The 17,172-nt window shown below is 45.4% G+C and overlaps 5 protein-coding genes across 5 annotated transcripts; 1 reads left to right on the top strand and 4 right to left on the bottom strand.

Annotated features, from left to right (window-relative positions):
• Positions 1–388: 388 nt before the first annotated feature.
• PADG_03643 (uncharacterized protein) lies at positions 389–1,190 on the bottom strand (the record flags this gene model as incomplete). Its single annotated transcript, XM_010760826.1, has 2 exons — positions 389–547; positions 633–1,190. The coding sequence occupies 2 exons, from the start codon at positions 1,188–1,190 to the stop codon at positions 389–391; spliced, it is 717 nt and encodes a 238-aa protein (XP_010759128.1).
• A 2,689-nt stretch (positions 1,191–3,879) lies between these two features.
• On the top strand, positions 3,880–5,935 carry PADG_03642 (tryptophan-tRNA ligase; the record flags this gene model as incomplete). The annotated part of the gene is made up of 9 exons (XM_010760825.1): positions 3,880–4,040; positions 4,096–4,355; positions 4,431–4,445; positions 4,497–4,719; positions 4,979–5,017; positions 5,066–5,311; positions 5,377–5,416; positions 5,470–5,566; positions 5,640–5,935. 9 exons carry the CDS (start codon positions 3,880–3,882, stop codon positions 5,933–5,935), a joined length of 1,377 nt encoding a protein of 458 aa, XP_010759127.1.
• A 3,228-nt stretch (positions 5,936–9,163) lies between these two features.
• Positions 9,164–11,419, bottom strand: PADG_03640 (uncharacterized protein; the record flags this gene model as incomplete). The annotated part of the gene is made up of 2 exons (XM_010760824.1): positions 9,164–10,724; positions 10,842–11,419. 2 exons carry the CDS (start codon positions 11,417–11,419, stop codon positions 9,164–9,166), a joined length of 2,139 nt encoding a protein of 712 aa, XP_010759126.1.
• Positions 11,420–12,633: 1,214 nt separating this feature from the next.
• PADG_03639 (uncharacterized protein) lies at positions 12,634–14,644 on the bottom strand (the record flags this gene model as incomplete). The annotated part of the gene is made up of 5 exons (XM_010761234.1): positions 12,634–12,752; positions 12,834–13,257; positions 13,336–13,383; positions 13,482–14,282; positions 14,369–14,644. The coding sequence occupies 5 exons, from the start codon at positions 14,642–14,644 to the stop codon at positions 12,634–12,636; spliced, it is 1,668 nt and encodes a 555-aa protein (XP_010759536.1).
• Positions 14,645–15,323: 679 nt separating this feature from the next.
• On the bottom strand, positions 15,324–16,452 carry PADG_03638 (alkylated DNA repair protein AlkB; the record flags this gene model as incomplete). Its single annotated transcript, XM_010760823.1, has 2 exons — positions 15,324–16,102; positions 16,173–16,452. 2 exons carry the CDS (start codon positions 16,450–16,452, stop codon positions 15,324–15,326), a joined length of 1,059 nt encoding a protein of 352 aa, XP_010759125.1.
• Positions 16,453–17,172: the final 720 nt, after the last annotated feature.

The following is a 17,172-nucleotide window of genomic DNA, read 5'->3' as shown; positions in this document are numbered from 1 at the left end:
CTGCGATGTATCCTGCACTTATGAGAAGGATGATAATGATATGAGCCGCAGAAATAGGCTCATTGCCAAAAATAGAAGCACCGTATGTGGTGAACGCATCGGAGTGAGATGGCTAGACATCCGTAAATGCATCATTAAAATCCTCAATGGGCTTCGGTGGTCAATGTAAATAGCACGTCGTGAAATCAGTCTGCGTAGATGTTGGTTAGTTGGAGAGAGTTGTCATATCCTGATCGATTGTAGCGGTGGCAGCTGTGTTGTAGAAACGGAAGGACTTCAGACAATATATTATCGCCTCTGGGTATGGCGTGTTCCCATGTACTATACCTCTGTTGCTGAGAGAGTTTACGGACTTGTGCCATAGTCGAGGTTGCAACTATCTAGTTGTTTAGGGCTGTTGCTCGTCTTTGGTGAGTTTTCGACGTTGTCGAGATGGAGCATCTGAAGGGGAATCCTCTGCCTCTGGCAATGGTCTTTTCGCTCTTGTTCTATCTTTATTCTCTGCCTCACTTCCCGAAAGGAAAGATGATGCAGGGGCAGTATCGCTCTAAAAAAGAAAAAGTCTGTTCATATATTTGACACCTTTGATGGAGCCAGGCAGATAGATAAATAAAAGAGGATATAAAGCATACCTGCATACGCGAAGTTGCTTCATCGCTACAGCCATTATGGTTCTTTTCGACTACCCGCGGACATCTTAACTTCAAGAACCGCAGGGTATGTCGACACGAAGTTGGGAATGTACAGTCTGCCCAACATCCGTGCTCCCGAATCCCCTCATTATCAGACGCACGCCTTACCTGTTTCTGCCAACCGACCATCGATTTCCAGCCGACATAATCAAAATTAGATGTACATGATATCTGCCCTTGCTGTTTATTCCTGTCTGTGGGGCGTCCGGAGCAATAGCAGTGCCCATCGATGAGACAGCGACTAGTCACCCCAAGCGGGTATTTGGAACAACACAAGTGACATTTCCACATCCAGGCCATCGGTGTCCGCGGAGGTGGAGGAAGCTGATCTGTATCACTTTCAGGAAGTCGTGGGCTTGGTGAATGAGAACCTGTGGATGACGAAGGTAGGCTAATAAGCGGTGATATTATAGGACTCGGATTTGATGATGGGGTGGGGGACGATGCATCCTGTGTATTTGTGACTTTAGGCACGGAACCTTGAGATCTTGGATTCATTTTTATCACGACTCTACAGTGATCCACTGCTTTAAAGAGAATTTTGAAAGAGTGCTTCGACCGAATCGCCTCGTTTCCTCTGGGAATTATCGTTTGTAAAAAAAATGCTTCAAAGGAAAGCGAATTCGATGAAGAGCGTAACTGACAAGTGGAAATGGGGGGTTTCAACCACCGGGATTCTGTCAAGCGGTATACCAAAATATAGATTCATAACAGGTTGGATTCAGAGATAAGAATCTTATGAACTGCTTTCACAAGATGGAAGGAAACCAATAATCTGCTCGAAAAAAGTGAAAGTGCTCAGTATGTTGATGAATATATGCACATCAACCTTTGTGCCAGTGAATAATAATCCAGAACTTGTTCATGTCTTGTGTTAGCTCCTTCTGGAATACCTGATGAGCTTTCCACTTGCAGGATTGTGCGATATGAAAGAGAAGAGAGTGAGAGAATGAAAGAGAAGAGGATGAGAGGATGAGAGGATGAGAGGATGAGAGAGCTCACTGGCAGAAATCCCATAATCACCAAACAAACCATAAGACACAAAGGCTGAAGTCTTTTTCAATAGTCGTTGCAACAGAAAATGAACAACGTCGTAGACAAGATATAAGATTTAAAAAGTCAAGTGGTTCAAAGAAGATCTATCTGAGAAGCTCCAGCAGATATATATAACAAAATCTTCCTGGCAAAGACATTCTGTTCCAAGTGAGTTGGAAAAGCATAGCAAACATAAATCAGTCACTGTCACAAAGAGAAGCAAGCGACAATCACATAATAAAAAACATCATGCAATTGAGGTGTGATCAAAAGTCCCAGCCACCTCCTTTCTGCACTAGAAGGCTTGGCTGTATTGGTCAGTATCTTACGAACATTGATGGCAATCTGAGATCTTTATACCAGAGATACTCTCTCTGACTGCCGACTTGATAATTTTTCTCATCTTTCATTCTATTAAGCTTCATGTTCAGCAAGAGAAATACCAAAAAAAATCATAATAAATGAATAATAAAGTATGAAATTAAGCTTAAACATGTTAAAAATTATTATTGATATAATTATGATAAATGAGATTATGAAATTTGATAATAACTGATAACTATTAGAGTAGGTGATAAGCTTATTGATAAAAAGAAGAAAGATATTAATTATTATTTTAGATTCACACTCCGTACAGACCCTCAACAACAGATAACACATTGTTGCTTAATATATATATGATGCCGGCAGAGCTATAAGTCTAGTTGTCTTACTCCTTGGCAGACATCACATATCTGCCCGAAAACAGACATACCCAACTTTATTCTCCGGGTGGAATGTTTGTTAGATTGCCGAACATCTCATAGATTTCTCAAGAAGGTTAGATTTGACTGGAGTAGTGTCAAAATATTGCAAATTCCTCGTTCGCAAGTTAGCTATTGCTCATTTCTTTAGGGAGTACGGAGTATGATGGATGGAGGTAGAGGTTGTATTCCATTGTTTTGAAAACAAAGAAGGTAACTATAAATTTGGTATGCACTCTTCGTATGACCTCACTAAGTGTCGGTGTGAAATAGCTGACAACCAATGATAGATAGTCCTGCGGTCTGAGCCCTCAGGCTGAAAGTTTCATGCAGACACATAACATGAGAATAGTAAAAGGGAATCCGGGTCTGAGAAGAACCAGAAGAAGCTGTTCGTTTTCGCGGAGATCATAAATGGGAAATTGGTTGATCAAGCCAATTCAAGGGCTCCAAAGCAATAGACGGGATCATTACATATAAACCTCTTGCTAATAGCTGATTCACGGCTCTCGCTGGTAAGATATAGCATCCACACTTCAACATTGAAGGGGAATTAGAATTGAGTGTTTGGTGATGTCTGATGTGGATGTGGATGACCTGTGGAAGTTAGTTACGCTGTTGTAACTGACTAACTGACTAACTAGTTAACTATTATCCTCACATTTGGCCCGGTCATAATTATAGCGTCCGGAGTAGCGGGTCTGAGCTCTGGATGGCGTGCCACTAGATTTGACACCCAGTTCTTGCCAACGCGGAGTGGTGGAGATGGTGGAATTCCGTATAGTAAGAAGATGATTAGCTGTATCCTCAACGAATGCGGGCCGTGGGGAAAATCCTCGCTTAACTTGATCCAGCACCCATTCAACTGGCCTATTCTCTTCGGCCTGGTTAATTTGACTGAATTTGCACGTAGATTCATGTGAGCAGTCCGGCCATTGAGTCGATAATTTAGAGTACAGAAATGGAACATTAAATACGCGTGCAGCTTCACAAATTGAGGATATTTCTTGCTTTTTTAAAGCATTTATCGCGAGTTCAAGCCTCTCCTCTCTCTCAAGAGAATTTGAAGTGTTTGTATTGCGAATTGGTGGCATAATTGCGCGTTGAGGTGGATGAGTAGTTAAAATGAGAAGATATTATGAATCGGTGATCCGCTCGCTTGGGAATTATAATAGTTTTATTGGATAAAGTTTGTGATAAGCATAATTTTTTAGCTTATCGACACGTGATATGTTCCCTGACTCTGCGAAAAGATTGCTGTTGTAGCCAAACACTTTTCGTTCTGTCCCCCGCAGAGCATCATCAATTTGCTTGTCACGGTTCCTGCATACCGGCATCCCGCTAAATAGTGTTTCTTCGACATAGGTTTCTAGACTGTCCTTTGTGTTTCCATATCTTCGCTGATCGGAATGTCTGCCCCGCCCCCTCCTGGTATGGCGGAAGTCATAGTTCCGGTACTCGACGGAGAGAAAAAAGCGGCCACTGAACAACAAATTGACCCTTGGAACGTTGAAGCAGGGCATGATGAGCAAGGAAATACTCTTGCCATTGATTATGTGGCCATTTCACAGTTCGCCTAATTCCTCCTTTTTAGAAGATTTGCGCTTCTGACTCATCGTATATAGGAAATGGGCGACCAAATTAATAGACGACGAGCTCCTTCAGCGCTTCGAACGCCTTACGGGCCACAAGCCACATCGCTGGTTGAGACGCGGTCTCTTCTTTTCGCATCGCGATTTTGACCATATCCTCAACAAATACGAAGCGGGGGAGCCTTTCTTCATGTACACTGGGAGAGGCCCGTCAACTGATGCGCTGCATTTGGGTCATACAATTCCCTTCTCGTTTACAAAGTGGCTGCAGGATGTATTTGATGTCCCACTGGGTATGTCGAAGGATTGAGACCGCATTCTTCCATTTTATAAGTTGATATTATTTAAACATTGCTGACTCTCCTTAGTGATTATGCTTACAGGTGAGCCCGCATCCAGTTTACTCGATTAGGAGTACATGTTGACGATCGAAGACGACGAAAAGGCCCTCTTCAAGGATAATCTCAACTTCGAAGATACCCATAAATTTGGATTGCAGAATGCGAAGGATATAATCGCTTGCGGATTTGACCTTAAGAAGACTTTTATATTCAGTGATCTGGATTATGTTAAAGGTCACTTTTTAATGAACGTTTGGGAATTCTCAAAGCTCGTAACCTTCAACCAGGTTCGAGGAGCTTTTGGGTTTAACGAGAGGTGAGCACAGCCAGTTCACCAGTTTCCGAGAGTGGCACATCATGATAGAGGCAGCGGGAGAGAGCAATTCCTCCTGCGGCGTGCTCTCTCCTGCGACGGGTCGACGCTATACATGCAGTCGTTGTAGGGATGAGCGTGTGGCTGACGTTTGGATACGTCATCTTTCCGTGGCCTTGTCCCTGCCCTCCCCCTCCTGTACTTCTCTGTCTTGCATTCATTTTGATAGCTTTAGAGTGAGGTTTGTGCTCACATTTTGCAGCACGAATATTGGTCGGATAGTGTTTCCAGCGGTGCAATGGTACGTTGTTCTACGTTTGAATCATGTATCCCGCTAACTGCAAACTAGTGCGGCCGCATTTGCAACATCATATCCAGAAATCTGGTCCGATAACCCGCCAACAGAGCGGACGAAGGCTATAGGGAAAATCCCGTGCTTAATTCCGATGGCTATTGATCAGGACCCATATTTCCGGCTCGTACGTGACAACGCTTCTCGTATGCGATATCCAGGGCCAAAGCCTGCTTTAATCCATTCCAAATTCCTTACCGCTCTGCAAGGCACTGGGGGCAAAATGAGCGCAAGCGATCCTAAGTAAGATTGACAATCTCTTTAAAGCCATATTGAATTGGAAACCAGCTCACACCATTCGCCCGCAGCTCTGCAATTTTTATGACGGATACACCAAATCAGATCAAGGTTCGCTCTCCCCATTCTCTATCACGTTTGGAGTGTTTATTGACACATTACAGAATAAAATCAACAAGCACGCATTTAGCGGAGGAAGAGACACTGTAGAAGAGCATAGGAGATTAGGCGGCAACCCTGACGTCGACGTTTCGTTCCAGTGTAAGTAACTCCTCAAATCTATCACCCTGACGCTATAGATATGTTTTCATTCCTAACGTAACATGACGAACAGACCTCTCATACTTCGAAGAAGATGACGAGAAACTTAAGCGGATAGAGGAAGGGTATCGGAAAGGAGAGATTCTGACGGGAGAGTTGAAGAAAATGGCCATTGATCTGCTGCAAGAGTATGTGGCAGAGTTCCAGCAGCGGAGAAAACATGTCACGGATGAGCTTTTGAAGCAGTATATGACTCCCCGGAAACTGGAGTGGAAGGGAAATCCCAACCCCAAGCCCAAGGAGGTCAAACCAAAGGATACAAAATCGAAAGAATGCAAGGAAAAGACGAACGCGAAAAAAGCAGGATGAAAATTGAGAAGTATATGTGATTGGTTAGCGATATTTGGATTCTCAGTTACGGGCTGCGGTTATCATTTCTACCTGGTATATGAGAAATCGAAGATAGAAATAAATGCATATTATGGTCCAGAGGGCGGTAGACTAGCTAACACCTGCTCACTATGAATTGAGCATGCTTTCTATTGCTAAATTCTCCGCATGTTCCCCACATGAAGGACCTGCGTCGTTTGGATCGCGGACTAAATCATTTATGATGTTAGTAACAGAGGTCGTTTCCCGCATTCTCTTACACCGAAAATAAGTAATCAGTCGGCTGCAACAGCTCAGAGATAAGAGTTTAAGAAACTTATATTCTCCTTTCCAAGAAGATTTTAAATGGAAATATCTGAGCAAGCAAAATATACCAGTGATGGATCTCTAATATTTTTTCTTGTATCTGTAAGCTCTGGAGTACAGTTGTGTAATCTCCCCTCTGATCTGGCTATATTATTCTTTTCGCAAAGTATCTGGCTGTTCATCTGTAGAGCGAAGAACCGAACCACAGCATATATTTGACTTCCCTTATTGAGACGAACTCAGCCATTTTGTTAGAGAAAACGACGGGTCCGGTAGCACGCATATTTTGTTATGAGAGGGTGATGCGGCGCCTTGGGTTGATAAGCGAGTTTCTTGTATCCATATACATCAAGCTTAATATCTTATCCTTAGAGCCTCCCTCTGACCCAAGAACCTTAAAAACTCTAAACAGACCACCTTCAAATTACGTCAGCAACCGCGTCCCCACAATTTGATATAGGGTTGCACTAAGCTCTAAAAATACTAGCTCTTTAAACGTTGTTCCCATCTACAGCCAATCAACGCTCCTATGTCAAGTTAACGTGGCTGGGGAACCTTAAACTGCCCCTGTCCCTGTCAAGTTAAATCTTATTCGACCAGCCACTTCTACAACTTGTACCCAACGCTTTTTGAGGCATTGATTAATGACATGGCTGGGGCCAGAGTGATCGGGGTGATATATCGTGATGCTTTGAGCTGATTTCTTTTTGCCTTCTTTCCTTGTTCCTTGTTCCATCTCCACCTCCTTGTCGTGGACATATTTCTTTCGCAGCGCTCGCCACATATAGGTGTTTTGTGGCACTTGTAGCTCTACGCCCCTTGAACCCGGAGAATCACTGTCTTGCGCTCTTGTGATATCCTTTCCCCTCATTTGCGCATTGCATTTTTTCTTCAAGAGACTTCGTTTGTTGGTTTGATTGAAACATTTTATATCTTTTGCAGTTTAGAAGTAAGTTAACTCTGTTTTTTTGTTTACTAATATTTACTCCTTCAAGTTCATTCACAGTATCCTCCTTGGGCCTGTGTGATGAACTGGGATAAAGTCGAATACATTTACAGGGAACTACTGTGAAGCGGGTACATCCTCATCACTAAATGATGATGAGTTGACTAACAGATTATCTCTCCAGAAAATTCCCATTCCTATATAACCAAGGCAATCGATCATCTTTGGTTCATTTTGATATAGATTTTTCTTCCTCTCCTCTCTAAGGATTATAAATATCATACCAAACATTCGCCCATTTCACATCCCACTCGACCTCTCCCTCTGTCCGGCCGTTCCTCTACCCTCCCCGCACTCGGACCTCGCCCAAGGCAACACAAACGAATAAACAAATACAGATCCAGACAAAATGGTCAAGAGAAACATCGCCATCGCCATAATTCTCATAATTTTCTTCATTCTTCTTGCGGCAATATGCTTTGCTATCTACGCAATCAAGAACAATCTCTTCCTTTTCGCTCACAGGAGAGCGCTCGACGAGGAAGAAGGAGAATGATCGATCAATTGATTGCCTTAAAAAATGGAAAGCAGTGGAATCAGGGGCCAATGGAGAGACGACATTGCGTACATCCCTCTTTGCTGTGTCCATGCCTCTGATACTCTGTCGAGAAAGGGAACGACCTAGGATTATCCCCGCAAAACAACTTGTTGGTTCACTTTAACGTGACAACACCCAGAATCGTTTGGACGTTCGACACGGATATCAATAGGCCACACCCCACACCCACACGGTTGCTCTCTTTCTCTCTCTCCGCCAGACGCATTACCATTAACGAAGCGGGTCATTTCCACTCATATTTTAAGCATTTATTGCATTTCGTGTACGGCAAAAATATACCCCCCATGCTTGTTTGCCGGACGATTTTCTTTTTGCATAATGATTGTCGATCTATTATATCACCTCCCATGTCTGAAATGAAAACAAATATATATATAGAAGGGTGCTAGTGGCGTTTTATGGATACAGGGATTGTGATTGATTTTATTTGGGCCTTATATGATGAAATACTTACTTTATTTAACTATTGATGAATATTAGTTATTTATTTCATTGTCCATTCAGAAAAGGAATTTACAGATTGTCACTCTGATGCAGAAGCACAATTTCACTTCTCATACATGGATCCTTCCCAGCAAGCTTGATTTATTTATAGCCTATACCTACTGTACATGTAAGTTTCTGTTCATTCATTTCCGCCTTCTTATAATATCATTAAATACACGTAAAAGATACACCAGGGAAATCCGCTTAGCGAGTATTTCCAAACTGGTAATGACAACGGAGCCTTCTCCCATGCCCGCCCCTTTTCCATTCCGATCGAGAGCAAACCTAGTTTTGACATTTTCTTGTCAAAATGCATCATCTCCTTCAAAGCATTCGCAATATCCTGATACCCTTCCCATTTAACAAGAAATTAGAAATGTAAATTGTTCCGAGAACCGCCTCCAGAGTTAAAACGAGTCATGAGGACGATGGGATGGAATGGAGATCCAGCCTATTGACACATCTGAGTTACCTGAGAGGCTCACCATTGGTGATTATATCTGACTGAGAGAGAGTTTTATCGCCGTCTCTTAAGATCCTTGTCAATGGAACCACAAGGGTGAAGAACTTTAAACAAGACGCACTGATGTTGGTAGTATAAAAAATTGAAAAACTAGGCAGAGGAGACAAAGTGAAAATGAAGTAGACAAGTATTTATGTATGCGTGTTTGTAGGTGGATGATATCAAAAATAAAGGAACAGACGGAATGATGAAATGGCAACAATTTCATGCATGCATGCTCTACTCAACAGTGTATAAAGGAAATGTGCAATGCTTTCCTGACCTCCCACAACCCAAATCAGTAAAAGTACAAACAATGTAAATCAGAAAATGTCGAGATTATCTTTCTCACGGCACATTATTTGCCTGCTGCTGCGAACAAGCTCCCATCAGCATCTCCAGCCCATTGCTATGTCCATTGCGACCATTCATGTTATGTTTATTATTATTGTTCGCCGCCTCATTGGCGTTACCATCGTCGTTATTGATGTATGAGAACTTCCAATCGTCTCCACCGCCGCTTATTCGGGACATCACTTTCATGCCGTTATTGTGATTGTAGTCACCGAGACTGCTATGAGTGTCCTTAGTAGTTGTGCCGACCGGCTCATTATTTGTAGGACGGTGATAGGATTTGTCCTTGCCCGAGCCACTAATCGGGCTAGGTTTAGAGTGTAGGGTTGGAGAGGTCGTGCCTGTGGTTATTGAGGAAGGATTTGTTGGGTACGTGGAGCGGTACTGATGGAGGGCAACGGGAGAGGAGTGGGTTTGCTGTGACGAATATTCAGATGAGGATGGTCGTGCTTGCTGGGGGTTCAAGCTCCGGCTAGCATTGCCTGTCTTTTCCTCTGTTTGATGCGTGGAACTCTGGGTGCAGGCATTGTTGCTTGTGCATCTTCGCTTGGGGGGCCTGAAGGGTTCGTCTGTACGATTTGGGTCACGTGTTTGGTAGGGGGTTGACTGCGTGCTGTTCAGTGCATAGGGTTGTGTGGCCGACGTGTCAGGGGTGACTGGGGCATTGAGTTGCGGAGAGGGAGGCTTCGTCCCATAGTTGTGTTGCGAGTAGTGAAAACCCCCGCTGTTTGATGCATTCCGGTTGTTATTGAGGCTGGGGATGCTTCCTTTGTCGCTGTTATTATTGCTGTGCAGCGAGTTGCTATTATCGGAGAATATGCTCGTAGCCACCCCCGAGCCAGCTCTACCCATGCTCTTATCATGCATTACCACTCTTTTCCATTTCGCCACTATATTGTCATAGTCCCACCGAGAAGACTCGATTCCGATCACATTGCTGTCCTCGGCTAGCTCTCTGGACACAGCGTGTGAAATCGGGAGCATATCTGGGGGGAATATGGAAAATTCTCGGGGCCACTGGCAATTTTCCAGTCGTTCGATTTGTCCCCGTAGCTGGTTCGCCTCTTGCTGCGTCCGTAATAACTGCTTCTCAATTTCCTGCCGTTTCTCCTTCTCCCGTGCAAACGCACGGGTAATCTCCCTTTGCCAGATATTAACTCGATCATTCGGGGAAGTGGACATCCAATGGTTCAACGATAGTTCGAGATGTCTGACAGCCATCTCTTCGTGTTGCTGAGCAGACCTCTCGATCATTTCCGGGTCCAGTGTCGATGGATGTACAGTATTAGGACCACCAGTTCCTTGATTTGTAGCAGCTGAAGCTGCCACAGATAGCTGATCGGACTTCCATTGTTGTATCTGAACTAGTAGAGCCTGTTTTAAAATGTCCCTCCTGTCAAATCCGGGAGGATCGAGGGGGAAAGAAGTCGGGGTCGCGAATGGATGGGTGGAAAAAAGACTAGGAGGTGGGGGAAGAATTTGGAGACAAAGGGCCGGAAACGTCTGACGTTGGAGGTCGAAGTCAAAGGGATTCACTCGTGATTCGGTCCTAGCACTATAATAACATGTAACGAAGTATAGATGCAGTGTAAGCCAGAGAGGTAGAGCAATGAAAAAAAAAGGAAAGATAAGTGGGAGAGACAATGCAGGATCAGGAAGTAAAACAACTCACACTGCTGCCCTCACATTATCCAACACTTCCCTCAGCGCCAGCTCTAAAGCTCTGGTCGTTTCTGGGGTAGACTTATCCGATGGCCGTATGGAATAGTCGATACTCGTCGTTGGCACTCGCAGCTGTGATATTTGAGCGGTATTCGGAATATCATTGATCACACCCGTGGAATGCCAGGTAGGTTGATTAAGCAACACTTGGAACCCGGTTCTGCTCGACTTGCCATTCAATTGCGGGCCACTCTCATTCCTAGACTCGATGGAAGCAGCATTCCCCGGAGTAGTCGACATAGAAGCGACATCTGGGCTTTCGCGCTTCGCACTGGAGTTACGTGTTGTTCGCCGTGTGATGCCGCTGCGCAGACGGCGTATCTCCTCGACATCATGCACACCGTCTGGTTTCTTCTTGAACAGGTACTGGTCGAGGTGGCGGCCGAGGGAGGAGGAGGTGAAGTTCTGGTGGCAGTACTGGCACTGCTTATCCTTGATGGCGGCGGGTTTGGTACCAGCTTGGCTACGGCCCTCCTCGGCGTTGGACCCGTCGGAAGTGTTTGTCGGGCCGGCGACAGATTCGTTCATTGTTGGCGGCGCGATGTATCCGCACTGTTACCACGGACTGGGCTGAGGCACCAATTCAGAAGGTCTGCCCTTTTGGTCGTGTATACTTGGTTTTGGAAGGGAGAGATTGTAGCGGAACTTGTAGGTGGAAGACTCTCGGAGAGAGAGGAACGGCGAAAAGGAAAAAGACCGTTGAATTAGGAGGGAAAGGGAGGAGCAGGTAAACAAATACAAAGAGCACCAGGATACAAAATAGGCTGACTACTGACAGTGCCTCATGTGCAGCTCTGCGCTCTCAGCGGGTGTTGACTCTTGAGGTTGGTTGGTTGAAGGGGAAAAAGTGTGTCGACGTATATTTCGACAAGGCGGGCGACCTCATTGGCAGGCGTGGTACTTGCTGCACAGTACATAGGTACTGGCACCACCGGGTACCACAGGCATCGGGCTGTGTGTTCTGAATTTCCGCGCAGGAACAACAAAAATTACAATACCAACAAATTTAAGCAGAGAATTCTTGAGACAAATCCCGAGTTGCTTCAAACACGTTGCGCTCCTCTTCAACTCCTGATTGATGACGGAGAGATACTTGAAGCATTTTCTGTGTCTTTCCTTGGCTACTGAATAAATGGTGATATGATGTCTTATTTAGTTTGCAATGGTACATAGGCTTCTTCTCCAGGTTATAGAGGATGTTGATTAATATTGAAGACTAAAGAAAAAATCTCATATACTTACCTCAAGCATGTTTATTTGTTGGTGACTATTGAATAGTGTTTGTTCTTAATTGATATCTGGCTGTGAGATGCGAACCCCATCACATCTCCTCGCGACATCTCAAAACAATGCAGGGGTCACTCTGAAACTTGTCTCTCTATTAACTATTGATTCAAGGCAACTTGCACCAAATTTGAACTGTGCGACTCGGAGGCCCGAACCAGTGCTTATAATTTCTTTTTATTTCCATTACCTTTCCACATATTTGCTTTTTCTTCCCACTTTTTCCCTTCGGTTGAACAGTCGAAGTGATGGGATGGGATGCCATTATTCTACAGAGATCGTGGAGACGCATCTGTAAGGACACCGATTCCTTGAGGCACAGTGCAACGGTTTTGACAGCCGGTAAACATAACATATCCCGACGGTTTGCCTGGAGCAGAACAACGCAAAATTTCAAAGTAAAAGAGAAAAGTATAAATAAACTGCGTCGTCAATTGTTAACATTCACGCTTCCAAGTCTATGCTGATTTGACCACTCCCCCTACATATTCCGCCAGTGAAATTAGCCTCTCTTCCTGGAATCTCCTTCCCACAAGCTGCAGGCTGACATTGGCACCATCGAAAATTTCGGCATCATCTGTACAGAGCGGTGGGAAAAATTTTAGTCAAAATTTGAGCATGAGGAAATAATCAATCGACAATGGTAGTCTAGACTCACATTCATCATGAATCTTCTTATCCCGTTCATTCAATGGCTTGTAGTCCAGCTCCAGAATATCCACGGCCTTATCCGCAAGTGTTATTGGGATGGTGATCGAACTGTAATCCAATATATTCACGAAGGTAGTATAAGTGACGTAGTTAGTCTTTCCTCGTCGCGCTGCCGGGAATGGAGCCACAGGGCAGAAAAAGCCATCCGCGGGCCGTCCCGTTCCCGTCACATCTGCAGTACTGTTCCAGTATTCCAAGTATAATTTTTGGTACTCCCGTTTGGCGACATTGATTGCCGCGATTTGCTCCGCATTCTTCTGCGGTCTCGGCTCCTTGCCAAAAAACAGGGACAGTTCTTTGATGAAGGTTTCGCCCGATATTCCAAAGTGATGGTGTGCGTCTGCACCGCCGTCGAAGCTGTAGATAGCGTTCTAATGAATCAATCGTGGTGAGTAAAGATGACTAAGGGTCAGTTTTGAAAAAATGTATAATATAGCGGTTCGACATACTGCCAATTCTGATGCCCTGAGGTGCGAGGGCGGATTCCACTCAATAATCTGTTTATGATTATTAGCCCATCATTGCACGCCTAACATCGGTAAACTTATGCCAGTTTGCTTGCCTTATGTCCCAGTTTCTGTAGCGTATTCGCCACAATTTGTAAAGCTCTAGCAACAGGAGGGAGAGGCTGAACCTCACCATCACAACTCAATAACCCGAACGCAAGCTTCCCTTTGCCCTCAGTAGAACTCTTAACCATGCCAATAATTTCTTGCTCCTTCTCATCCCGCCATGGAAGTTCAATAGTAAGGGGATCATGAAGCCAAGGCTTCTGATCAAGCACAGACTGGAACAAGAGTTTCAGTCCCCCCGCGGTAGTCGCTATGGGACCGACAACAGAAAGAATGGAATTTTGCCCATCCATTGAGTTAGCAGCCGCCTCATAGGGAATTCTGCCCGATGCGGGCCGGAGGCCATATAGGCCATTAAAGGCAGCTGGGATTCGCACGCTACCACCAATATCAGTGCCAAACCCACCTGCAGATCCCCTAAGGGCAATGAGGGCACCTTCGCCTCCGGAGCTTCCTCCAGACGATAGATAGCGGTTCTTCGGATTCCACGTATAGTCGATGATATTGTTGATGGTTTCGCCGCACATCAAGGTTGCTGGGACACTAGTCTTGCAGTGGAGCACGGCACCGGCAGCGCGAAGTTCCTTGACCAGTTCACTCTCGAAAACTAACCGTCGAGGATCACCTTCATGACCCTGAAAGGTACCAATCCAACCAACGTAGCCCATTGTAGTTTCCACTCCCTTGACGTGAAACTGATCCTTTAAGCTAATGGGGATGCCATGGAGGGGTCCAACTGGCCTTTTGTGCTCCGCAAAGTACACATCAAGTTTCTCTGCATCCTTAAGAGCAGCTTCAAAAAATATCTCATGCAGACAATTGACCTGGCAGGTTTAAGTATTAACTGTATGGTTTTGAAGGATTTGCAACTTGGAGCGTTTAGTGAGATGTGAATAATATAGGTACGTACAAACTGATGTGCGAGAGCTGCCCTGTGGCAGAATGCCTTTATCACCTCGACAGCAGTCCACTGGCCAGTGGTGGTGCGCTGTGCCAGACTAACAGTATCCAGCTTGGTAATATCAATTTCTCGAGGAGAAAGGAACTGCTCGATATACTGGGTCACGTCTCGCAGCTCGCTGGCGGGGGGGATGGGTGTCGAGAGTCGCCATTTCTCTGGAATAAGAGCGAGAATCGATTCTCGCTTTATTCTAGCAATCTCCTCCCAAGATGTTCCTGTCGCCATTCCAGCGGTTGAGGTTCAAGTTCCAATCGCAATGAAGTTATGAATGTGAGCGCACTGTTTCTTGATGTGTTCACGAAACTATGAATATTGGCCCGCAAGAGGTAAGCAAGCCTGGAGATGGGTAGCGTATTGTTGTGCTGAAAAGCGGGGCTAGACTTCTCCACAAGACGGAGGGAGATAGGGTACTTAACTGCCCCGCATATTCTGTCCTAAATAATGCCAGTCACTCTATTGGATATTCACTCTCGTGGAACCCAAATGGGTAGGGGGGTAGAGTGATAGGGTTCTTCGAGAAGCTCTTAAAAACTATTGATGGGAAGTTCGAGGAGGAAAAGCCAGTTTTATGTCCGCCAGAATGATTTTGAGAGGGACTTCAAATTTGGGAGGGGCATAACTTTAGGGTGAATAGGTGTGCTCAGGATTTGCACGAATGCCGATGCAGTGCCACTGCTGAGAGGTAAACTATTGGATCCGCGGGACAAGCACGGTACAGCCCAGAAAGGACTGCAGAATACTATAGCATTTCAAGCACCGATAAGGGCAATGACGGCGATCAGCATCAGCTGCAACCCTGAGAACTCGAAGTGTCAGGTGTCATCAAATCTATTCTTGTGGTTGTACAGCAGAGACAATACAAGAATTTCTCCATATGACGATTAGTCAGCGTCAACACCCTCCGTCATTCCTTCATCTGTCTCACGTTGAGATTGATTCTCTTGTTTGCCATCCAGCCCCGCCATTCTTCGTACGGACTGGAGGTGCCAGGCCAATCAGATAACCAGTCCGGGCAAGTTGACGGAATAATTTTGGGTACAGCATGCCAGGCAAATCTTGAACGACCAGTCATGTAAACAGCATCGCCAGAACGGAGGCGGATAACCTCGCAACCACCACCATCCTCATGGCCCACCATGAAAAGACCATCACATCCAAAACTGATGCTTATCAAGCCTGTGTCACATTCTTCACTTACATCTCTATGAACACTGAGTGTGTCGCCGGGAGAGTAGAGGTTTACAATGGCAGCCTCAGCTCTAGTGTCAGGGAAAATACTGTGCAGCAGATTCGCTATGTCTTCTGGGAAAGGAGGGGGTACCTCAACAGGATACACCTTGTCTGTCCAATTGTACTGCCCGCCAAGTGTTATCCAACGCAGCTTTTTCTCAAGCAGTGATTTAATTGAGAGTGGTTGATGAACTGAAGGGTCCTTGGGAGCTAGTTCTCGACCCAGATTATCTTGAAAAAAGGAGCCTCTCTTCCGCGAGGAAAAATCCTGTTGGTCCTGAGACGCTGAGCCACCTTCCTGAGGGAGAACTTCTTGCGGGTCAGGATATGTCAAGTGATAATGAAGATGTATATTTGTTTTATGATGTTCATTTGATAGATCTCGATGAAAAATGCGGGAAAGCAGTTCAACCTGGGCAGCAGGAGGAAAAAGAGATGGTACAATGCGTAGACCTTGACATTTGTTAGCAATCACCATGTGAAATACCCGGATACTCCGTACGTGGACTGGAATGCTTCTCACCTGGAGTGGCCTGGTGTGTGTAGATAGGAATGTCATCCAGCTCATCCTTGGAGTCTTTACGGTCCAGAAACCGGTCTAACGCCAGTGAAATGGACTGACGAGGCACATATCCCTCCATCTGCAGACCATTGGAAAGGCCATGGTCATTCTGCCTCCGGGGATCCCGAACCCGCGGATGGGAGTCAATCTCAGAGGGCGTCAGACTCCGGTATTCCTTGAACAGCTGACGGAAAACATCGGGTGGTCGTTCATGGGCGTCAATCCGTACAATTTCCACCATTGCGGTCTGTCGGATTGCCGAAAGAGCCAGCCAGCCCTTGGAGAGTTGTCCAAGGTTAATTCTCTCTCCGCGCGGGCGTAACTACACCTTCAATCGTAGTTCAAAACTTTAGCATATCGTTGGGTCGGATTTTTAGCGTTCAGTTTGACCCACTCAGAAACCTCCCAAAGTAACTACTGGGGTTTGGGTATTGAGATTAGTATTAAAATTTGACACACGATGAGGTGTAAGTAACGCCCCCCTCCATGGATATTTAGCTAACCTAAGCGGATGATGTTAACCCCCAGGTAGGATGGATCCGGCTTTAAAAGAATCACATCACTTGCTGCTTTAAGCACCGGGGTTATTCTGCCAGGTGGTATCGCTGTGAGTGGCTGTGGAGGCGTGGGCGGTAAGGCGCGTGTTGCGTTAACGCGGCGCAGTGTTTGTTTGGGGTTCAACTTGTTAGCGAATCGTAAATACTTGGGACACAATAAAAGAGCTTCCACGGTTTGTTTGTTCCCCTCCGCCACCACCAAGCCCAACCACACACCCTCAGGAAGAGAATTCTGACCGTGGAAACCGTCTCGACGATGAAGTCATAGCACCAAGCTGCTCTCCGAGTTCTCCAGAGAGGATCTCTACTATTACTAACCACTAGAGTACACTGAACTTCCTCGAACCTCAATCGAGCTCTTCTTGCTTGTATCATTACCCCTCATTATTTACTTACCTCCCTCG

This window comes from Paracoccidioides brasiliensis (assembly GCF_000150735.1).
Source record: "Paracoccidioides brasiliensis Pb18 unplaced genomic scaffold supercont2.4, whole genome shotgun sequence".
Lineage (NCBI taxonomy): Eukaryota > Fungi > Ascomycota > Eurotiomycetes > Onygenales > Ajellomycetaceae > Paracoccidioides > Paracoccidioides brasiliensis.
Note: the sequence above shows the minus strand (reverse complement) of the source record. Positions and strands in the feature narration are given on the sequence as shown.